We start from the raw sequence: 24,602 nt of genomic DNA on the forward strand, positions 1-24,602 counted from the left end.
TCAAATCGATGTTCCATACCCAATAAAGCATTACCAAAACCTGGTATCCTAGGGTGCAGGGTAATTACAGTGCCCACACACTGTTTATATGAATGCAGTATTAAAGGCCATGAGTTATTTTAATTAATAAATATGTAGGGAATGATATGCAGCTTATATTTAAGTAGGAAAGGAAGAAAAAGAGTGACTGACATCTACATTATGTGTAAAACTCACAAAGTCCTTTACCTATATTTCATTTGATCTACAACAACCCTGGGAGATAGGCTTTACTGTAACTACTCTTTTTTGGAGTCAAGAGGAACCAAAGTTCAGAAAGGTTAAATAACTTGTCCATTGTCATCACACAGATAATATATGTATCAGGCAAGCTTCAAAGCTTATGTTCATAATTCCAATCTGGCACTCTATCCACCAGGCTGTACTGTCTTCCACTTTATAATATCTTGATGAGGAAGCAGCATGGTATCATGGAAAGAGTAACACTGATGGCAGGGTTTAGAAGTCCTAGGTTCAAATTCTGCCTCAGCTACTTATGTTTTCTGTGTCTGGAGGAAAAATCATTCCACTTCTCCAAGGCAGTATTTCCCCATTTATAGAACAAAACGTTGGACTCAGTTAAGTTATAGCTAAAACTTCTTCAAATTCTAAGACGATAGATGAGAGGCAGATTCCAAATTTATGCATTAGAAGCTAGAAGAAATCTCCAATGAACTTAACATAGCCTTCAAGAAAATTCATTATCTCTATGATTTGGGGATTTGTGGTCGTTTTGAAAAGAGCTCTAATACTTGTAATAGATATGAAAAAGGGTCAATTAAAAGAAAAGGAATTGTAAAAATGCTATTATACTACTTCTAAGGCCCTTCCAATTCTAAAGCTACGAGCCTACGATCCAGTCCAATATTTTTACTTTTTTTAATCAAAGAAATTGAAGCCCAAGATGTTAAGTGACAAACCATAAGATTCAACCAGACATTTCACTTGCACTAGATTGCTACCAGTCCTCCCTCCCCAAAATTAGGTAACTAGATAAATGTTAATTATTTTTTAATTAGAAGAAATTTTTTTAAAAAACCACTCAAGGAAATTTGCTTTTTTTAAATCTATCTATCTATTTATCTATCTATCTATTCATTCATTCATTTATTTTTAGGCATTTTTGCAAGGCAAATGGAGTTAAGTGGCTTGCCCAAGGCCACACAGCTAGGTAATTATTAAGTGTCTGAGACCAGATTTGAACTCAGATACTCCTGACTCCAAGGCCGGCGCTTTATCCACTGCACCACCTAGCCGCCCCTGGAAATTTGCTTTTAACAGCAAATTGATATGTAAATAATCAACAGAATTTATCTTACATATAAAACTTCATATGCAGAAATTGGTCCACCTATATGTATACATACATATATACAAAGATAAATTTTAACAATCTGGTTTTTTAAAAAATCATTAAAAATTTCCTTTAAGCTGGTAAATTACTAAAAAAAATTGCATTTGAAGACATATCACTTTATTACAGTAATATTCAATTTTCTATAATAGTTATTTAACCAGTGTTCTGGTGAAGGAAGATTTAATATCTGTAATCCATCTGCTTTTTAATCATCTTCATTAGCAATGAAAAAAGGACATTTATGAATCCCATAATTAATACATATTGCATACCACCCTACAAAAAAGTACATTAGGGTAGCTCCTCTGTGAAAGATTTTTTGGGTTTTTTTAGGATTTTGCAAGGCAAATGGGGTTAAGTGGCTTGCCCAAGGCCACACAGCTAGGTAATTACTAAGTGTCTGAGACCAGATTTGAACCCAGGTACTCCTGACTCCAGGGCAGATGCTTTATCCACTGCACCACCTAGCCGCCCCTGATTTTTTTTTTTTAATCTGAACCTGAGATTTCATCTGGACATAGAAAACTACCTGGTGACTTGTAATTCTATGATTTATAGTTTTAAAGAAATATAGAGCATGGACAAGTTAAATGATTTGCCCAGTCACTAAGCAAGTATGCATCTGTCAGAAGCAAAGTATTCCTCACTCCAAGGACAATCCTTAATGCCATTTATAGGTGGGTAAAAAATAAAGTCAAAAATGGATGGTACAATGGAAGAAGCACCAGTCTTCATTTAGTATTTAACTAAGTATACAATGTTTGTGAGTCCACACTGACAAGTACCACTAAATTCAAAAGTAAATTTAAGAAAAGCTGCTAATTCATTGTTGACAGAATATGAAGATTCCCTAAATCTAGAAGAGCTTTGCATTGATTTTATAGCTCAACAACTCCATTTTTTTTCCTCAAAAGAGATACTTCTTGCAAAAATAAAAACAGAGAGATAAAATTACCAAAATCGGTCATTAAAAAGTAAATCTTACCTTATGTGAAACTGAGCTTCTCTTAGAAGATGAATTTGGTTTTACTAGTAAATATAGTACTACATTGACAATGGTTACACAAATAGAACAGATGCACAACCAGGTCAAGTGTGTTTTCAAGACTGAGAAGTTCTCCAAGAATAAGGATGGAATGAAGGTAGTTAGAATAATGGAAAGTACACAGAAGAGGTGAGCATAAAACAATCTCCTGATATCAGAATCTTTCATGGTGCTTCCTGGAAGGGGTACCCACTGAAAAGAAAATTGAATTTTATCAAAGACTAGTACAAATAATGAATGACATGCTGCTCTATTTGTCCTAAACATTTCATATTCTACAAAAATGAAATTTGAGCTTAAATTGACTTGAGCAAATACATTTTAGAACACAAATATAATTAGTAAATTTGATCACAATTCCAAACCTGTTACTAACTCCAATAGCATTATATCTTTTGCCCACATCTAGTATTTTTACCCATCCCATCATTCCACCTCTACAGCCCAAACCACATTCTATCAAACTCAGAAGTGCTGTCCAAATCAGATTAAAATATAATTGGAAAATGTTTAATAAAATATATATATATATATATACAAATAAAACAAAATATACAATATAGAAAATGTGAATTTGTGTTTTCTAGGTCAATAGGCAGCCTGCAAGGATCCTTTTTGAGTCTGTCACTTTTTGTAACTACCTGCTTTTAAGCCTTTGCATTGACTGTTCCTCATCTGTAGAATGATCTTGCTTCTAACCTCTTAGATTCAACCCTACTTTCAGCTAAAAACCTTCCCAGTTTCACCAGTTGTTAGGACTTTGGTCTCTAAGATTGCCTTGAAACTATTCTGTCTGTCTGTCTGTCTGTCTGTCTGTCTGTCTGTCTGTCTCTCTCTCTCTCTCTCTTTCTCATATACTTCTTTTTATTTAGATGTTCTCTCCCTCATTAGAATGTAAACTCCTTGAGGGCAGAGGTTTTATTTTTGCTTTTTCTTTGTGTTCTTAATGCAAGTGCTTAATAAGTGTTCAATTGAGTGTCAAATTATATAATATTCTAGAATTGCTCACTGTTTTATAAAAACTCAAAATAGTTTAATAGTCAATAAACATTTATTAAGTGCCTACTACTTTTCATTTTGATCCTATGTCACAGACAAAAGATGCTCACTTGCAAAGGATTACAAAATTTCTCAGCCTTGGCACTGGTCACTTCTATAATCTGCTATGCATTCTGGAACCCCTTAAAAATACAAATTCTTGTTAGCTCCTTATCTTTACTCAGCTCCAGTATTATAGTATCTTATTTATACCTCCTGTCAAATGCTAAGTGACACCATAAAGACCTTCATAACAAAGCACTGCTCTGGTATCAGCTGGAATGTTTAATCATACCATTCTGTACTAAGGAACACCAACTTCCCACAAGTCAACCAGCATTAATTAAATACCTATGTGCCAAGCACTTTGCTAAATCCTGGGAATACAAAGAGAGGCAAAAACAGTCCCTGCCTTCAGGATTCTCACAATCTAGAAGGGAGGGGGGGGGGGGAGAACAAATATCTATGCACAAAAAAAAAATAACTATAGGATAAATCGAAGATAATCTCAAAGGAGAAGGAATAGGTAGCATTAAGAGGGAAAGGCAAACTTCTTGCAGAAAGTAGAATTTTAACTGAGCCTTGAAGAAAGCAGAGAATCCAAGGAAGGAGGGAGAGAATTCCAACCAGCACTGGAAAACTGGGAGGTGGTCCCTCAGATGCAAAGCATACTTAGTTCGAGGCTAAAGAACATCTACTATTATTAAATAATAGTAATAGTGTAATAAGGTATATACTATGTAACATATTATATATTAATAAAAATAATAACAGCAGTATTTCTATAACTACGTTTGCAAAAAGCTATACAAATTTTATCTTCACAATAATATCGGAGGCTTAGTTCTACTGTTATTTCCATTTTAGAGACGAACAGACTGAAGGGCCCGGGGTCACAAAGCTAGTAAATATTGAGACCAAATTTGGATCGCGTCTTTGAGACTCCTGGACCACATTCTACACAAGGTGTCACCTAGCTGCCTCTGATCAATACATGTTGCTAGCGATGAAGACGAATACCTGCCGGGGACCAGAGCGGGCAGCGCCACGCGCAGCAGAGGAAGGCTGCGCAGGCAGCGGCCTCTTACCGCCTCCCAGCTCCGACACTCATTTGAAGCCCTGAAGCTTCCCATCTCTGGCCCTCGGTGTCCTCCTCTGCACACCCGAGGGCCGGGCTCGAGGCAACGGGGCAGGCCTGTCCGGGTCGGGAGCCTCGGGCCCGCAAGCACGAGGAGAAACTAGGGCACCTCCGCCGCGCTCACGGGGCCGGAGAGGCAACACTGCCACCGGGACTCTCCCCAGCTTGCCGGCGGCTATGCGGCCGGGGCAGCCCCTTTGCTTGTCTCCAGACGGCGAGCTGGCCCTCCGAGAGAGATGCGGACGCGCAGAGCTTCCCCGGTCCGAGGCGGCCTCGGCGTCCCGGCGGGGCCCAAAGGAAGGGCAGGGCGGAGGGGGCGCGGGGGCCCAGCCTAAGGGAGGGCGCGTTAGCAGGGCCGGGCTCAAGCCGGGGGGGACCCCTCGGCTTCCGCGCTGGGGCTTACCTGAGCCTCGGGCTGGACGACACGGGAGCGGGAAGGAAGGCGACAGCCGCACCTGAGCCGGAGCTCCCGCCCCCTCGGCTCTCAGGTGCGACTGATCGTCGCGCAACGGGCGCAGGCGCACACACACGGACGCGTGTGTGCGCCTGCGCGAACGCGTTCTCCGCACTCTATGGGAAACTCCGGCAGCCAATCGCAGAGGGACAGAGGCCGGAAGGAGGCGTCAAGCCCCGCCCTCTTTTCTTCCCCACTCCAGGTACAGGGATAAAATGAAGTAGGCGGAAGTAAACGCCTTATGACCCGGAAGGAGGTTCTCGGTAGAAGGATTGTTTACTTGTAGGCGAAACCTGTGTCTCTGAGGAGATAGTTAAGCCGACTTGGTCCTTCCGACAGGATGGTTTGTGAAAAATGTGAGTGAGGGGACCTAGCACCCCCGGGGATGGGGATGGGGGAGAGGAGAAAGAGGGGGCAAAGACGGACGCGCGACCCCTGCCCCATTTCAGGCCCAAACCCCTGAGGCTCCCTTTGCTTCTCAGCCTCAAGGGAGATGGATCCTGGCTCCGGCTGCGCCCCCCACACCTCTCCTCTCAAGGCCAGTCGCCCCGCTTCCTCCTTTTCCCTGTTTCTCTTCATCCATTAGCCTCCTTCCCCTCCCTCTTTCCCCCTGATTTGATGTCGCATCTTGAACTAAGCGCCTCGTCTCTACTTCCACCCTCTAAATCCCCTCTGCTGCTGTTATCTTTCGTCGGTCGCCGTCCCACAGGCCTTATGGAGCTGCCCGGTACCCACAGCAGGAAGATCATGTTATGTGTGAATCCTCTGTGTGTGTGTATAAGCATATGCATATATTTATACATACATCTATATCTGGCTGTCTGGCTGTCTGGCTGTCTATCCATACACAGAGAGAGAGAGAGGAGAGAGGAGAGAGAGAGAGAGAGAGAGAGAGAGAGAGAGCGAGCTGCCCAGTATCCACAGCAGGAAGATCATATTATAGGTGAATCCTGTGTGTGTGTGTGTGTATAAATATATATATCTATATATCTATCCATCTATCCATCTGTCAGGCTGTCTGTCTATCTATACAGAGAGAGAGAGAGAGCTGCCCAGTATCCACAGCAGGAAGATCATATTATAGGTGAATCCTGTGTGTGTGTGTGTGTGTGTGTGTGTATTTACATATATTTATGCACACATCTATATATATGTCTATATCTATGTATATGTACGTATACATATATATATATATAGAGAGAGAGAGAGAGAGATCAGTTGGATTATAGGTTTAGTCAGAGCCCCTAATTTTGCAGAAGAGAAAACAGAGGCCCAGATAGTTAAAGTAATTTTTCCAAGACCCCGGAAATAATAAGAGACAGGACAGAGATTTAAAGGAAAGTTTTCTGATTTGAAATCCAGTTGGGGGGCGGTTAGGTGGTGCAGTGGATAAGCACCGACCCTGGAGTCAGGAGTACCTGGGTTCAAATCCAGTCTCAGACACTTAATAATTACCTAGCTGTGTGGCCTTGGGCAAGCCACTTAACCCCATTTGCCTTACAAAATAACCTAAAAAAAAAAAAAAGAAAGAAATCCAGTTGGAGGTGGGGATATTCTTCCCACTTCACCAGGTTGACTGGATCCTATATCCTCTATCCAAATTCATGATCATTAATAGGCCATTTTCATTATATACTGCAGTCTCTTGCCTTCATTACAATTTGAAAGTTGATTTTTTAAAAATCCTTCAACTTTGACTTTTAAATTGATCACTCTTACACTTGATCTTAGCCAAAAGGCCAAGAAGCAATAATTGATCACTCTTAAAAAAAAGGAAAGAAAAAAGTTTCACTCCGGATGAGCCCTTCCTGGGCCCCAAAAGATGCCTTTGACTTTATTAAGTTTCACCCTCCCTCTGTCAAATCCTGCCTATATTTCAAGGTCTAGTTTAATCTTTCCACCTCTCTAATAACCAAAAGAATAGTAATGATTTTAACACTTAGATATTTAATCACATTTTCTAATTAACATTTCATACATATACATATATACATGCACACATCTATATAGTTTCCCTAATGATATTATAAACTCCTTAAGAAGAGCTATTGTTCTCATTTTTTATTCTACATAATATACCCATTGTAGACAAATAATCAGTTCATCTAGAAGTATCCATAAAGCAGATAAATATGTGCCAATCTGCTAAAATATTGGAGATACAAAGGAGGACAAAAGTCCTTTCCTCAAGTAGGTCATTATGCAAAACAGATATATACTTGATAAATTGGAGATAATTAACAGGCATTAGCATTAAGGGGAAAGCATTTAAACCTTAAGCAGAATCAGGAAAGAATTCGTGCCAGAACTTGAAAGGAAGCCAGGAGGCAGAAAGAAGGAAGAGTATTCTAAGCATGAGGAACAACCAGTGAAAATACATGGTCTGGAGATGGATTATTGTGTATGAGGAGCTGCAGGAAGGAACTCTGATCACAGAGTGAAGGGTGAATAAAGTGTAAGAAGGGAGGAAGGGGCCAGAGCTTTGTGAAGAGCTTTGAATGTCAGAGGATTTTATATTTGATCCCAGAGGTCATAGGAACATAGGGGTTTATTGAAACGGTCAACTCATTAACTGAGTTGATAATGGGCCAGAATATGGAGAAGCTTGTGACAGAGAGACCAACCAGAGGGCTTTTAAGATATTCCAGGTATGAGATGATGATGATCAGCATCAGAGTGGTGACAGTGTCACAGAAAAGAAGATGGTATATATGATCCATGATACAAGGATAAAATCAGTTTACTTGACCACAGATTCGGCACAAGAAAAGGGGGTATGAAAGTGAGGTACTGAGGATAACATCTAAGTTGTGAGCCTGGGGCACTGAGAAAGTAGTGGTCCCCTTTAAATTCAAAAGGGGAAAATTTGGGGGCAGCTAAGTGGTGCAGTAGATAGAGCACCAACCCTGGAGTCAGGAGGACCTGAGTTCAAATCCAGCCTCAGACACTTAATAATTACCTATGTGACCTTGGACAAGTCACTTAATCCCATTGCCTTGCAAAAAAACAAAAAAAAAATTGTGGGTGGGGGGAGATTTAGAGGGAAAGATGAGTTCGGTGTTAGACTTGTTGAGTTTAAGATTTATACAAGAAATGTCTAATTGGAATGTCCATTAAGCTGTTGTGGATTCAGAGGTTAGTGCTAAAGTAGATCTGAATCATCAGAATGGAGATGATGATAGTAAATCCATGGGTTTGGATGAGATAACCAAGGGAAATATTATAGAGAGATAAGAGAAGAGGGCCCAAGGCAGAGTCCAAGACAGCCTAATTACACTTTTAACTATTTCCACTTATTCAGATTTTTTTTCCTTCTGCAGAGCCCAAATTTGCTTTGTTTAGCAACACCTGAGTAGAAGCTAAGGCAGCAGATTATGGGAATGATTCAAGACCAAAACTAACAGACCATGATCGGCAGTTTGATAAGGGTATCAAGGACTCAGTTGAAGAGGACAGTATAGAGTTGAACTGGTTCACCAAGTGGTCACAATGAGGAAGGAAGGAGGATGTAACTAGTACAGGAGTATTGGCCTGGGAAAGAACTGGGGGGATAATGGATTGGAGATCACAGTGCTGATGAAAGACCTGATTTGGGACTGGAAGACAGAAAAGACAGAATGACAATAGACATCAGATAAGAAAATTTCAAAAGTTAATTACCCTGGAGGTAATACATTTGTGGGTGATGGCAAGAGCAAGGTTATGACCATATTTGTGTATGTTTGAGGTGGAGTGGTGGAATAAGTCATGCAGATAAGTAAATTGACAAACTGAATTTTTTTTTCAGATCTGTGCCTAAAAAATTATTTATTTTTTCCCACTTATTAGTATTTTATTTTTTCCAATTATATGTAAAGATAACTTTCAGCATTCATTTTTTATAAGATTTCATCTTCCATATTTTTCCATTCTTCTCCTCTCTCCCTAAGATAGCAAAGCAATCTGATATAGGTTATACCTGTTCCACATTAGTCATATTCTGAAAGAAGGATCAGAACAAAAGGGGGGAAAAAACACAAGAAAAAAAGTGATAATAACCTGTTTCAATCTACATTCAGACTCCATAGTTCTTAGATAGCATTTTCTATAATCAGTCTTTTGAAATCATCTTGGATCACTATATTACTGAGAAGAGCTAAGTCAGGCATGGTTGATCATCACATTATGTTGTAGTTATTTACAATGTTCTCCTGGTTTTGCTCGCTTCACTCATCTTCAGTTCATGTAAACTGGAGATCATCTCTGATGTGGCAAGTTGTCTCAGTTTGACTGAGACAACGTCCCTTCAGTGATTAAGGCTAGACAAAAAATGAAGCCAAAAAAGGCCTCTTTTACCCAGGCCAAAAAAAAATCATTTTAGTAGGGAAGACATTTAGGATTTCTGACGAGAACAGAAACAATTACCATTCACATTCACTCTAAGCCAAATGTGCTGTGAAGTGATATCAAGAGAAATAAGTTAAACAACACCCCCCCCCCCTTCACCCTTCCCAACTACAGAGAATTACATGAAAATTCAGGCTGCCTGTTGGTGTGGTTTGATTCCGGTCCTGTGCTCTTTTCATCATTAGATGTCTTTGCTCAGGAAGTGAATGATAAATGAATGAAAGATGTATTTAGCTGTTGCCTTGGATATTTATCACCAGTTTGGTTGTAAGTAACTATTTTTGACTACTTTTTATTATAGCCCAATGCATTAGGAAAATTTTTACTTTTTTTCTTTCATATTTCATTTTGGTAGGATCATATAGTAAAAATTAGTCCTCTCTCCTACAAAGAAAACATTTCTGAGATAAATGCAAGCAATTATAAAAGAACAAATGATCAAGTAAACATATAAAAGAAACAAAATATTATATAAACTCTCTAGCACCTCCCATTATTATAATCAAAGAATTAATAATTTTTAAAATGTGATTGCTTTGAGTCTTAGATTCACTTTTCAAAGTGTATTAATTTAGTCACAGTATTTTACCTATATTTTCATTTGATTTGCCAGTATTTCACAGCTTTGTCACTTGATGGCGCCAGAAAAGGCAAAATAGAAAACTATTTTTTGAAATGTATGTGTGCAGTTTTTGTGAAAAAAATCTAGTCTTTTTTTCTATCTATAAGTTTTCTTACAAATAAGTCATTTTATCTTTAATAGTTAAATCTCATTGTAAGAGTAAAATTGGTCCTCATTTTTAGGTAATAACTGAATTAGGAAGATAAGGTAAATTTCCAGAATTGCACAGCTAAGTGAGTCCTATCTTCTCCTTCAGCATTATCCTACTTATAAGCACTCTAGGGTCTTGGTACCAAATGAATATTTTACTACTGCAAAGCATCAGCTTTGACAAATCTATTGATCCCCACTTCAAGGTTCACTGTTTTTTTCTGGTGTTGTTCCCTAGCACGTAGTTCTTTTTGGGTGCTCTGGATTTTATAAGGCAAGACCCTGAACCATTCCCTACTGAACTGAGTTAATAGCAAATTATTTTAATGCAATATTGACTTTTTGCTTTAAAAATTCTTACCTTCTAAAAAAACTCTCTCTGGTCTTCAGCTCAGTTACCTCTAAAGGTAAGGGTAAGATCAATCCTATCCAGAGCTTGGAGGCTCTCCAGGAGCAAAGGTGACATGACACACTCCTCTCTTTGTAACTTGATTCTGACAGCATGGAGTCTTTTCTGATCACTGAAGCTGCCTGGTGCCAGCCTTCTCAACTTGCTTTGTATTTAACAGTTTTGTATTTAAATTCATCTTGGTATAAGTATATAGAAGTCCTTATTTTCTCCTCAATAGAATGTAAGCTTCTTGAAAGTAGGCATTGCTTCATTCTTTATATCCTTATCTCCAGCTCTTGGGGCAGCTAGGTGGTGCAGTGGATGGACCACTGGTCTTGGGGTCAGGAGGACAGAAGTTCAAATTCAACCTTGGACACTACACATATTAGCTGTGTGACCCTGGGTAAGTCACTTAATCCTGAATGCCTCTCATCCAGGACCATCTCCAGGTGTCTTGATCCATATTGAGCCCCTGGATCCAGATGGCTCTGGAGGAGAAAACGAGGCTGGTGACTTAGCACAGATCCCTCACTCAAATCCTATTCACGTGCTTATCTTGGCATCATCTCCCTGATATCATGGTCTTCTTTGAGAATGAAGGACAAAACATCATCATCTCCAGTGCTTAGCAGGGTGCTGGCACATATTTGTTGGTTATGTACTTTATAATATAGGAGGGGGAACTACAAAAAAACTATGGATATGGTTCATATTGCAGTATTATAATGAAAGGAATACTCAGAAGATTGAATTTGAACCCCATTTTTGATACTTCCTCATTGCATGATCCTCAGCAGCTGCCTTAATGAATCTGTGCCTCAGTTACCTATGTCTAAAACAGTGACAATTAATCTTGCATTATCTACTCACAAGGTGCTTGCAAGAGAATCTCTTGGCAAATATTAAAGCACTGTTCAAATATTAATTTTTATCAGTATGCTATAATTATCACAACTTAATTTATAACACAGATGGGAATTGGTGTCTAAGGATAATCACCCCTACTTTTTAGACACAAAGACAGCCTCAGTGCCCAGGACCACTCAGCTAGTCTTTGATCAAGTCAGAAATAAACCACTGTTCTCTGTATTACTAGACTTGAAATTAATTTTAAACTATTACTAAAAGCAGCCACTAAAGGATTTATACCATACTCATTTGCCTTGTCTGGTGACCCATTTTAAAGACTTTTAGCCAGTGATAGTGAGGCCAGACCTAGAAGCACTGTAAGATCATTTCTTGACTGACTGGGCTTAGTTCCAAAGTCTTTCAGAAGTGCAAGCATCTGAGGTTAAAGCAGGGCGTAGGACCATGAGTTAGTAGGTCTTTATAAGGGATGGCTCTGATCTGCTGTGCCAAACTTGGTCCAGATTATCTCTGGTCTTTCCTCCTAATAATAGCCCTAAGAAAAGATCTACTCTTTCTTGCCCTTCTTGGTTATTTTTAGTTCTATGGTCTCAGTAGTCAGGTGAAACTGGGTGTGGAAATGTCTAAGTGAATAGCTGAACAACAAGGACCATTTAAAGCCTCTTGAACTATTTTTGGACTGAAAGCTTTGGTGAGTAGACATTTGTGTAGGAGATAGCTTGGGTTTATGACATGGCCTTGGTGTTTTTTTTTTCTTCAGTAAATTAGACAGCAGTTTCATCTTTCATGGGGGAGAGAGTAGCCTACACTCTTGTCCTCTTACTCTTTTTAACTCCTTACAATCTGACTTCCAACCTTAACATTCTGCAGAAACTATTCTGTCCAAAATGACCAATGACCTCTCAGTTGTCAAATCCTCTTTCTCCTAGGCCTTTGGACAGCCTTTGACATGATTAATCACTCTTTTCTCCTCAATACTCTCTTCCCTGAAGGTTTTCAGAACACTCCCTGACCCCACCTTCTCCCTTCTCCACTGGCTCCACTTCCAGATCACATCTTCTCACAGTAGGTGTGCCTCAGGTTTCTGTCCTGACTCCTCTTCTTTTCTCCCTCATTTGTGATCTCACCAGTTCTCATGGATTTATATATTTTCTAAGCTGATGATTCTCAAATCTACCATTCATGTCCCAAACTCTCTGCTGACCTCCAAACTCACATCTTCAACTGCCTTTCAAAGAACTCAAACTGGATGTCCAGTGGACATCTTAAGACTAAATATGCCCAGAACAGAATTCATTACCTTTTCCCCTAAACCCTACTTCCCTCTTACCCTCCCTATTACTCGGCAGAGCAGCATGATTCGTCCTAGTCCCTTGGGTTCACAGTCTTGGAGTCATCCTTTTCCTTTCATTCTCTCTCATCCCCCATACTAGATTTGTTGTCAAGGCCTGTCAATTTTACTTTTGCAGCTTCTCTTGAATCTGCCACAAACCCCCACACTCAATAAACTTACTGACTCCCTGTTGCTTCTGGGATCAAACACAAAATGTTTTGGTTCAAAACCCTTCATAATCTAGCTTCTTCCTACTTTTCTAGTCTTCCTATGAAACCTTACTCTCCTTCACCTGCTCTTTGATGGGGGGGGGGGGGGCGGGGCTGGGAGGGATCTGGCCCACTGGATCCTGTAATGATAGAAGGATAAAATGGTGGAAAGAAAGGACTCTGCCTTCTCTATCTGGCTCATCCTCCAAAGGAACTGAAGTGGGGGGAAGGGCAGCTCTATGTTAGTAAGTGCCAGATATACCTGGACTCAATGGAATTCACAGTGTTTGTGGTATTGTAGGGCTGGACAATCTGTATCCAAACTAGGTTTTTGCCTACCAGGTCTGCTGAGAGTGTACTCATAACTATAAAAATCTCTTTGTAATAGCCCTTGCTCTTCTAGAAATTATACTGAAAGTCAAACTATATCCCTTAAATTGCTATATACACAGTAATCTTACTAAATTGTAGAAGCCCTATATTTGTAATATGTGTAATTCTTGTCTCTTTCAGTTGGTGCCTTTTACTATAGTATGCCCCTGTTTATTACTGTGAATCCTAGATGTCAACTTAATTCAAAATATGATCAATAGATCATGCATAAAGATCCCTGCAGGCCACTCATTGACTTTGTTTTCCATGTTATGTTATCTATGTTTTATTGTATTTTATTTATCTCATTAAAATATTCCTAATTACATTTTACTCTCTTTTGGGCAGCACTCAGGAGTGTTGTGGGCCACCTGAAGCTGTGTTTGACACTTCTGTCCTAGACCCAAGGATATTTTAACTTCACTGTATTCTCTTGAAGGTAGTAATTCATGCTAAGTGATAGGTGCTACACTTTCCTAATTTCCTTTGTTTTCATAATAGGTGAAAAGAAACTTGGTACTGTTATTACTCCAGATACTTGGAAGGATGGAGCAAGGAACACCACGGGTACTGTATCTTTGAGTTAATAACCTAAATGCTGATCCTATTAATATATGAATTCAGTTATTTCTAATAATGTATCAATTCCACTTTTACAATGTAGATAGTATTTTTTTAAATTTATTGAATATTTGATTATAGTTACTCTTGACAATTCCATCGTATTTTTCATGTAACCTCAATTAAAACATAGATTTTCAATCTATTAGGAGCTCAAATGGAACATCTTACATGTATAAAACCTATGTCTTTGAAATGCAGAGTATAAATGATTTGTGAAAAGTTAGAATAAGAAGCTATTAAGGAATTTTATTTCCTCTTAGATTTTTGGCTTGGTTTCACTTACTCAGTAGTGCATCCTCTTTGACAAGAGAGTTGAGATTTTATTTCATTGTAAGGATATTATGAATAGAGGATTGTGATTTCCTGTGAGGCAGTGAGAAGATATCATTGTCAAAAGCTCGGTGAAATGATACCCTCTCTGATACTTCATAGTTGTATGATTATTTGCTGGGTACTTAAGCTCTAAACTTCATGTTTCCTCATCTTCAAGTTGAGAAGTAACAATTTAGAGTCTTGACTTTGCAAGAGTGTGATGAAGAAAGCATTTTGTAAAACTTAAAGTACTATAGAAATTGCTTCCCAGTTTGTTTATCTCAGTTTAATTGAGGCCTCAATTAAAATGTGGAATTTAATTTTAACTGAAGAATCACTTAAAGTAGTTGTTTGTTGAATGAAGAATTTTTCATTGTCATTAAGATGTTTATTGGGGCAGCTAGGTGGCACAGTGGATAGAGCACTGGCCCTGGAGTCAGGAGTACCTGAGTTCAAATCTGACCTTAGACACTTAATAATTACCTAGCTGTGTGGCCTTGGGCAAGCCACTTAACCTCATTGCCTTGCAAAAACCTAAAAAAAAAAAAAGATGTCATGTTAGTTGTTCTGGGACTCACAGAATTAATTAAATTAATTTTGATGTCATTCCTAAAGTACTCTCTGACATCCAGAAAGTACAATTGGCTTTTTTTTCACAATTTTGCATTGTTTCATAAATAAAATCATTCCAGTAGGCTCTTAAAATTTGACTTTTAAATCAGATTTGGTTTTTCCCCCCTTAGTTATTTGATTTACAGCAAGATTTCAAAGAAACTTTTTATCTAATTGGGTTGATATTTTATAATGAACTGAAATACATTTCTGTTCTGTTTATGCATAGAAAGTGGTGGAAGGAAATTAAATGAAAACAAAGCTTTGACTTCAAAGAAAGCAAGGTAAGAAGCAAGGGTTTTATTTGAGTTACAAGGAAAATCTTCATTTTTCCAAATATTAAGCCATTAAGTACAAATGTGATGAATACTTAAAACAAAAAAAACATATTTCTAGCATACAAGTCCATAGTAGGTATAGGAAAATTCTGGTACATAATGCCATTTATTCATTGACATGCCTTACTGGTACCAGCTGAGGGTGAACTATCATCTACATGCTCTCTTTATTATTTTCCTGCTAAACTCCTTTATACATGGGTTCTCTTTTCCCAAACTCAAAAAATTGATGTTGCATCCTTCTTGGAACTCTACTAGAAGACATGATCTTTGTATTTCTTTTCTAGTTTAGCACTAAGATTCAAACTTGAACAGTAAAATACTGTATTGGACCATAGTAGACCAAAGTTTTCCTCAAAATCTTGTGTAAAATCTACAAGACTTAAAATTGGTGGGTTTTTTAGTGTTTTCCTATAATGTTTTTTTCCTTTCAAGTAGTTAGATTTTAGGGGTGTGACCTATATTTCAACCTGAGTATTGACCATAAAAAGTATGTCAATTTTGTATCAGAGGTGTCAAACAAGGTCAGTTTGCAGCTGGGGCTTGCTTGAGTGCTACCTAAACAAGTTTAAATTCAATTGGGAAAATTGTTTTACAACATAAATAAAAACAGGGTACAATATAAATACTGTTCATTTCTTGTTTTCTAAGTCAATAAACAGCCCTTTGAATTTGATACTACTAGTCTACATTATCTTTATTGATTCTTTGCTTTCCTCTGGTGCTCAGATTACCTTACCATTGACTCCCATGTTGTTCAGCTTTTTATATCTTTAATTCTATAGTATTCTGAAACTAGAAAAATATTTTGAGATTTTAAAATATATATAATGAAATTTGTATTCAGTGTACACAAAACATATAATTGTCATTCTAATTTCATTCATGTTTTCAAGTTTGTACCAAGGAAAATAAGTAAAACCTGAAAAAAGAATATATAAATTATTGAATAAATCAAACTTGTTGAAGGCAAAGATCATGTATGTTTCTTATATTTTATATATAGCCAAAGCCATTTGTTTTTGAAAATATAGATTCAAAAAATAAAACCTACAGTTTTATCACTATCTTATTGTTTTCTGCCTCCTCTACTTAGAGAAGCTTACAGCTGACATATATTAATTTAAAGTTTGCAAAGTACTTTATGTACATTACTTTATTTGGGCCTTACAATAACCCTGTGAGGTATATACCACATAGAATTATTATCTCCATTTTATGGATGAAGAAATGGGCTCAGAGATATTAAGTGCTTTATCCATGGTCACATTACTAGTAAGGGCCAAGACAGAATGTCATCCCAGGTCTTCTCTACCTTGTCTGGAAATGCTGGTATTCAGTAATTATGATTGATTCTATATTTGCTTTAGAAATCTTAAATGAAGGGCAGCTAGGTCGCCCAGTGGATAGAGCACTGGCCCTGGAGTCAGGAGGGCCTGCCTCAGACAAGCAAATCTGACTTCAGATACTTAGTAATTACCTAGCTGTGTGACCTTAGGTGTGTCACTTAACCCCATTGCCTTGCAAAAAAAAGAAAGAAAGAAATCTTAACAAAGAACAAAGCAATATATAGTAAATTTAGTATGAGGTTTTTCTGCATATCAGTACCTACATGTATCTTACTTTTTTTTTTTTACCCAGATTTGACCCATATGGAAAGAATAAATTCTCTACTTGCAGAATTTGTAAGAGTTCTGTGCATCAGCCAGGTTCTCATTACTGCCAAGGCTGTGCTTACAAAAAGGGTAAGTGTGTTTTTTTCTTGTCTTGCATATATATATGAATCTTTATGCCTACAATCAGGACTAATTGGGTAAACATATAAAGGGACATATCCATTAATAAACATTGATACCTCATTTTTCCCATATAAAAATCAAGTAAATCTAATTTAAAATTTGGCTGTAGTGAAACTTTTATGTTTTCTTATTCTCTTCCTGAAAAATAAAACTTCATAATCTTCAGAATTTCCCTAAAAAGCCAAACAGCTGTTGTTGTGACAGAGACTGATGACACAATGCATGACTTATTTTCTTTTATTTCAGGCATCTGTTCCATGTGTGGGAAAAAGGTTTTGGATACTAAGAACTACAAGCAAACATCTGTTTAGTTGCACTGATTGACTTTCTGGCTTCCAGTTTTATATTTCTATATGATTTTTATTTTCTGCTATATGTTTTCCAAGGAACAACTTGTATATACTAGTTTTAAAACAATATTTCAAGGCAAATGACTAATATTAAACCAATGTTCAGAATTTTCCTCTTTTCTTTCATGAAACCCTACATAGTATAAAATATAACTACTATCTACAATTGATAACATTTTTGTAAATACTTTACAAGGATTAATAGGGCAGATTTAATGAAAACTTTTTTCCAATCCTTTATGCACTTTGGATGTAATATAACTAGTTCAATCATCCCCCCCCCTTTTTTTTCCTGTAGATATTTTTGCAAAAGGGATGGAAATGTTAGAAGTTTGCTAATATTGCCCTGACAACAATGAACCAAGGTAATCAAGATTATCATTTGTCTCCTGTGATAGGATTCATGGCTGTTAGCACCAGCATCCATTTAGTTAATTAGAAAGAATAGATGAGCCATGAAATTTAATAGGACTTTATCAGATACCATGTTAGCTAAGGTGGCCATTCTGCTTATTTACCTACTGATTAGACCTTACTGGAGAGGGTTTGAAAGTTTTAATGTTAAGATTTTCTTTCGTTCCTGTAGAAAAGAGATAGAGTCTTATTAGGAAGTAGCAAAAACAGAATCAATGCTTCCTCTCTTTATTTGCCTGAAACAAACCCCAGGAATAGCTCAGAAACAGTAGTATTTCTGTGAATTCTGCCAGTATTAGGAAAGCCAGGAGAATGTCATCTGACCATGTTGAGTAGGGAGAAATCACTATTGTTTGTGAAAGCCGCTGAAGCAGAGATCAAATTCTTTTCTCCCCCCATAGCAATAATATGAATCTTGTGTAGATGACATGAATGGATAAAAATTTCCAGAATTTTGTATGTAAAGTCCCCCTAAAATATAATATTGGATGTCAAGGGAAAATGTTCTTGGTGTACCTTCATAAGTTTGGGATCTCTGCTGTTGAAAGCAGACACTTATTAGAAAGTAATTATGCAGCAAGGTAAAAATCTTCTTCCCTTTTACAAGTTGGTGGTGTATGAGAAATATGTGAAGCAAATGAAGTCCTTACAGGTGGTAGAATGTAGGGTATAAGTCCTCTATATTTTTATTTAAGTTTTGAAATGATTATGAAAACTAATTAAAGTTGTATTTGTCATCTAATTGTCCTCTAGTTTCTTTTATGAAGCTTTTTTTTTCAAGATTTCTATTTATAATCCTTCCCATCCATGACTTTGTTGTGTACTATGTAAGTCAGAACTCCATTTCCCACAGGTCATCACTGCAGGTTGGTTCTCAGAAGACCAGCGTAAAAACCAGGATTACAGCAAATGATGACTTAGGTTATTTCCAAGGGAAGGAATCAAAATTAGAATCCTTTCTTATCATATTTTACAAATTTTAAAGTGCTATTCTTACTATTATTATATTTTATATTATATTTATATCACTTGACTAATCCAATTTAATAAAAAGCATATTTTAAAATTGTACCTTCTATGTGAAGTTGCCACATTAGGTGCTGGAGCTACAAAAACAAAACAAGTAGACCCTCCCTAAAGGAGCTGGTGTTCTCCTGGGATGGCGTCACTATTTATATGAGTAAGTAAATTAAAAAGTCATCCTAGCTAGCATTTCCTTAGCATTTGAAGGTTCTCCAGAACATTTTAAATGTGTTCTCATTTGATCTTTATAACTTACAGACTTAGCTTTCCAAGTTAAGTGCTAATGTGATCCCCATTTTACAAAAGAGGAAATTGAGGTTAAATGACTTGCCCAGGGTCAGTCACACAGCCAGGAAAGTTTAAACTCAGGTTCTTTCCTGAATACAAGTCTTTTCCTTTTTCTACTTCACCATCTAGTGAGCCCTAACAAAGAAGAGGCTCAGCAAAGGCTTCCAGTAGGAGGTAGAAATAAAGGAGTCCCCAAAGAGGAGATGAAGAGGAAGAGCACATGGGGGGAGATGTAATCAAATGTCAGGTTTGGATTTAGTTTGAATGGAACACTGAATATATGAAGGAGTCTAATTTAAGTATGATTGGGAAAGTAATGATACCATTAACTCTTGTTACATTTGTATCCAAGACAGGAAACCGTTCCATTAAGCCCTCTCTTTTTATATATGAAGAAACAGGCCTAGAAAGACAAAGTGATTTAGTCACATCACACAATTAGCACTTGGCAGGAGCTAATATTCTACAGCTACATCCAGTACTCTTCTTACCACAAGCCAAAGATGATTGATCTCCAGACTCTGAGTCTACATACATAATACAGCCTTTCTCTGCCCTCTAAGACTGAGGCCTGGCCTCCCCTGCAGGTGTTGGCAGAAGGATGAGAGACCCATTCAGGTTGAAGAAGATACAGCACCTGACCCAGAGTAGATACTTAAAAAGTGTTCATTGATCAATTGAAGCATCCTTTTCCTCAAGGCAACATTCCTACACCAAAGACTCATGATGATGAAATTCATTAGGGATGAACGTAAAGTTACTTGCAATACAGAACAGAGGTGGCATAATCAGACTATAATTTGTCTGAAAAAGGGGGTTTTAATTAACTGTAAGCTCAATGAGTCAAAAGATTTTAGATTGCATTAAAAGGAGCAACACAAGGAGGTTAAGGTGGTGGCCTCCATGGCTGTGTTCCAAGGAGTCCCATGGCTGGGGACAGTGATTCAGCAGGTGACCCCACTGGGAGACCCGGGAAGCCTCGGGCATCAGCCAAGGACATCTTCCCAGCACAGTACTCCTGCCACCACCAAAAAATAAGACATGCTGGGGGAAGATTACAAGCCCTTCCCAGACAAAGGTTTCAGGTATGTTGACTATCCCAAGCTTCCAGACCACTCTCAGCATGAATGAGACCCATGATATACCTGGGACCATGATATGCCTGGGACCATTCAGATCTCAGTCTGAGCTGGGGTGATTTGATGCACTTTGATTTTGATATATATACTTGCAACTGTATGGATATATCCCCCACTCCTGTCTCTTGAAACACTAGTGCTCCAAAACAATATCCTTATAACAACTTGTACCTGGAGTGTGGATGTGAGCCTAATGTAGAGCCAGAACCTGTTAATACACTATGAAATTTGAAGACTTAACCTGCAGAAACACTGACTTCCCCTTGGCAAGCCTATTCAATCATGAAGATTTAACTTAATGAAATAAGTAATGAAACTCAGAAAAAGAAGCAGCATAGTTTCCAGGAATAGGGAGGGGCTCCTTTGTACTCTGAATCAAATCACACCCACAATATTGTGTTTAGTTTGGGGACACCCATAGTCCATATTGAGTTAAATATAAGGTAAAAGGAATTAAGAGAAGAAAGTGGGAAGACAGGATGGCAAAGGCAGTATGGGGTCAGATATCAAGATTAAGGAGTCAGGTTATGTGTAGTTGAAATATCTACCAGGTTCTCCCAGACATGGATGCTAGACTAGAGCTTTACCTTAAATGGTATTCAAATCATCTTGAGACATAATTGCCTGAGAGGACAAAAATCTCTGGCAGTTGACAAATTGATTTCTGGTCACCTACGTAAAAGAAAAAAGGGGACAGCTAGGTGGCACAGTGAATGGAGTACTGTCCCTGAAGTCAGGAGAACCTGAGTTCAAATATGACCTCAGATACTTAATAATTCCCTAGCGGTATGACCTTGGGCAAATCATTTAATCCATCCCATTGCCTTAAAAAGATTTTTTAAATTATAAAAAAAGAAAAAAGGACACGAGGAACTATAGTTCTTCCATCATGTTTGGCTGAAACATTGTTCCTTGTGCCCAGGAAAATCTCTTTCTGTTAATTGTCAGTTCTGTTATTGTCACATTTCATTCCAGTGTCCAACTTAGGTACCAAAGTGGCTTTCAGACCTGCTATGTTAAATATGAAAGACCTTAAATGCCACATCAGAAGTTTAAACTCTTTAGTCAAGCATTACAACTTTTCTTTATTTGTAACTGAAGAATTAATGAATTCAGTTTTAGGATGATAAAACTGTCAGCAACATACAGTGGTGAACAAAGGATTATGTATGAGATAATGATGTTTTGGCCTAGCATGAGGGGAGGAAGAATGGAAAGGAAAGAACAATGGCAAAGGCAATAGCAATTGTATAATCTCAAAGTATACATAGGTTCAACAACAAAGTCACTCATGATAAATGCATGGCTCATTCTTAAAGGATATTTGTGATATACTCCTAATCTCTTGAGGATCAGAGAAATACCTGTGAACTCCCATAAACTCATTGATACCACTATCAGAGAAAGTGGATAGAAAATACTTTTCCAAAGTTTTTGATTGTGTACTTCTATCAGTAAAAAGATGTTTTTTTAACTCAGACCCCTTCAATGTGTAAAATTGCTTATTTATAAATTTCATGCATGTGGTACTATATTAGCAGTTATCTACTTTGTAAAATTTATCAAAAAATAGAAATTAAAAGAGATGAGATCAAGATAAAAATAATATTTAATACAAAAAAGGAAGAAAAAAGATTAAATAATATTTGGTCCTAGATTCAATAAGGGGCCCCCCTGAAATTTACTACCTAGGGGAGTAAGATGATCAGACCAACACTTTAGGAAAATCCCTGGCAAGTGCAGTGTGGAAAATGGAATGGAGAAGGGAGAGACAATCAGAAAAACCATCTAGACAAGAGATGATAGGCATCTGAACTAGGGTGGTATGAATAAGTAGAAGTCAAAAGATTTAAGAAGTGGAAATGACAAGATTTTGCAACTGGGGGCAACTAGGTGGTGTAGTGGATAGCACACAAACTCTGGAGTCAGGATGACCTGAGTTCAAATACAGCCTCAGACCTTAATAATTGGCCAGCTATGAGACTTTGGGCAAGTCATAACCCTATTCCCTTAAATAAATAAATTTTTTGAAAAAAGATTTTGCAACTGGTTGAATATCTCAACTGAGGGGAAAAGTGAATCAAGGGTAGGATTACTGGTAGGATTGTGGTAACTTTGACAGTAATAGGGAAATCTGGAAGAAGAATGGGTTTGGGGAAAAAAGATAATGTAATGAGATCAGGGACATTTCTCATTAGTCATTGCCTCAGAGTACAAAGCCTGCCTACACAGGGGCAGGCTCAGCCACAAGATGATCTCATGAACATGAGAAGGGCATGCTGGGAAAAAGGAGTATTTTCTAAATGGCACATAAAGTTCAATTAAAAATCCCTAGCTAACTGTTTATAATTGCCCTGAAAGATAGAAAGGGTTGAGTAGGAAACTGTTGGAGGTTAAAGATAAATGTGGCTGGGATATAAATAAGTTCCTCAGTTCACTATTGAAGAAAGGGTGAATGTGACCCCTTTTCCCAACGTATGGTTAATCACATACCCCTTGGCATTGACAGTGACCCTACTTTTAAGAACTCTGCGATAGACTGGTACTGATCCATTTATGTGGGTCTTTTTGCTTCAGGCTAACCATTTCCCTCAAAGCCTTTGCTTAAGTTGAGTTGCTGTTTCCAGTTATTGCATATGTCGGTCTGCAGCTATGGTTTCAGAGCACTTGAATATGCATGCAAGATGGTTTTATGTTTATAAAAGCAGGTCACTGCAAGCTGGGCAGTGGATTACCAACTCCTCATTATCTATTACAAATCCTTATGGAAATTGGAATACTGAAAAGCTCGCTATTTAGAGCATTCAGAGGAAGCCATTGAGCCTTTCTTGTATTTCATATTATTATGAAAATGGAAACAGGGGAGAGATGAAGAATCAGGGAGTAATGATAATGTGCTCTTCCTCGTGTTTAATACAATCCCTCCAGAGCACTCTGGACATTCTCAGTCTGTTAATGGCAGCACATTACCTATTAATGTGCAACCCAAATTGCTATTTTCATTACAACTAAACCCTTATCACTGGATGGATGAAATAAAGGGCCCAGGAGTAATTTGGAGATCAAGAGATGACCTTGCTGCTAGAAACTAAAACATTTATAGTTCTTTAAGCATGGCCTAGAATATTGGGATCTCAACCTAGAGCAAAATAAATGTGATTTTTTAAATATTTTGATCACTTTATTTCAATATAAATGACTTCCTTTGTAATCCTATGTAGTTTATTTTGTGCATTTATCCAAGAAGATAAGCTTTACCAGACCAAACGAGGCTTCCATGACATATACAAAAAGGTAAAGAATTCCTGGTTTAGTGACTACAAATGGTTAATGTGCTTTTATTCATTGGTTTACAAGTTATTATTCTCTGACTCTATATTCACTCAATAAGGAGAGTCTAATCTTTTGCCAGCAATTCCCTCATCTACATGCAGCCCCCCTTTTTTATTAAAGATTTTATTTATTTTGAGTTTTACAATTTTTCCCCCTAATCTTACTTCCCACCCCCCACCCCCACAGAAGACAATTTGTCAGTCTTTACATTGTTTCCATGATATACATTGATCCAAATTGAGTGTTATGAGAGAGAAATCATATCCTTAAGGAAGAAACATAAAGTATAAGAGATAGCAAGATCAGACAATAAGATAGCAGGGTTTGTTTGTTTTTTCTAAATTTAAGGTAATAGTCTTTGGTCTTTGTTCAAACTCCACAAATGTTTCTCTGGATACAGATGGTATTTTCCATTGCAGACAGCCCCAAATTGTCCCTGATTGTTGCACTGATGGAACGAGTGAGTCCATCAAGGTTATCATTGCCCCCATGTTGCTGTTAGGGTGTACAGTGTTTTTCTGATTCTGCTCATCTCACTCAGCATCAGTTCATGCAAATCCCTCCATACTTCCCTGAATTCCCAACCCTCCTGGTTTCTAATAGAACAATAGTGTTCCATGACATACATATACCCTAGTTTGCTAAGCCATTCCCCAATTGAAGGACATTTACTTAATTTCCAGTTCTTTGCCACCACCAACAGGGCTAAGCAGCCCCTTTTAATCCCAAGAAGTTTTGTACAGTGGTAAGTTGTATTTTTTGGTAAAAATTACTTTTTGAAGCAACTAGTTGGCATGATACCTAGAGCACTACACCTTAAAAGACAGGAAGAATTGAATTCAAATCCTATTTCAGAACTTCACTCAGTCTTAATTTTGCCCTCTAGAATATGGGCATTATGAGAATAGAATGTACCTCATAGGGTTGCTATGAGCATCAAATGAAATATATAAAATTTAAAGTGTTGTG

The 24,602-nt window shown here is 37.8% G+C and overlaps 2 protein-coding genes and 1 pseudogene across 3 annotated transcripts in view; 2 read left to right on the plus strand and 1 right to left on the minus strand.

The window, feature by feature from the left end:
• The window catches only part of PIGF (phosphatidylinositol glycan anchor biosynthesis class F), a 40,815-nt gene extending 35,655 nt beyond the window's left edge, over positions 1-5,160 (minus strand). Inside the window, exons 1-3 of one of the 2 annotated variants that reach the window (XM_074205235.1) lie at positions 5,021-5,160; positions 3,551-3,622; positions 2,382-2,633 (exon numbers count right to left, since the gene is read on the minus strand). In XM_074205235.1, coding sequence (XP_074061336.1) covers positions 2,382-2,609 — 228 coding nt within the window. In that variant the 5' untranslated portion in view covers positions 2,610-2,633; positions 3,551-3,622; positions 5,021-5,160. The remainder of the gene's footprint in view (positions 1-2,381; positions 2,634-3,550; positions 3,623-5,020) is intronic. The other variant, XM_074205227.1, reaches the window with a different exon arrangement.
• Positions 5,161-5,285: 125 nt separating this feature from the next.
• CRIPT (CXXC repeat containing interactor of PDZ3 domain) lies at positions 5,286-20,046 on the plus strand. Its single transcript, XM_074205257.1, has 5 exons — positions 5,286-5,427; positions 13,903-13,968; positions 15,179-15,233; positions 16,929-17,032; positions 17,333-20,046. Exons 1-5 carry the CDS (start codon positions 5,412-5,414, stop codon positions 17,395-17,397), a joined length of 306 nt encoding a protein of 101 aa, XP_074061358.1. The 5' UTR covers positions 5,286-5,411; the 3' UTR covers positions 17,398-20,046.
• Positions 19,907-23,024, plus strand: LOC141513555 (NADH dehydrogenase [ubiquinone] 1 beta subcomplex subunit 8, mitochondrial pseudogene; annotated as a pseudogene).
• The last annotated feature ends 1,578 nt before the right edge of the window (positions 23,025-24,602 follow it).

This window comes from Macrotis lagotis, chromosome 1, assembly GCF_037893015.1.
Source record: "Macrotis lagotis isolate mMagLag1 chromosome 1, bilby.v1.9.chrom.fasta, whole genome shotgun sequence".
NCBI classification, from domain to species: Eukaryota; Metazoa; Chordata; class Mammalia; order Peramelemorphia; family Peramelidae; genus Macrotis; species Macrotis lagotis.

What these genes read in the sequence shown, in the direction of transcription:
- CRIPT (XM_074205257.1), top strand. An exon ending in TGGAGCAAGGAACACCACGG is followed by an intron (nt 13,969 to 15,178) that starts GTACTGTATCTT and finishes GTTTATGCATAG; the next exon opens with AAAGTGGTGGAAGGAAATTA. An exon ending in AGGCTGTGCTTACAAAAAGG is followed by an intron (nt 17,033 to 17,332) that starts GTAAGTGTGTTT and finishes CTTTTATTTCAG; the next exon opens with GCATCTGTTCCATGTGTGGG.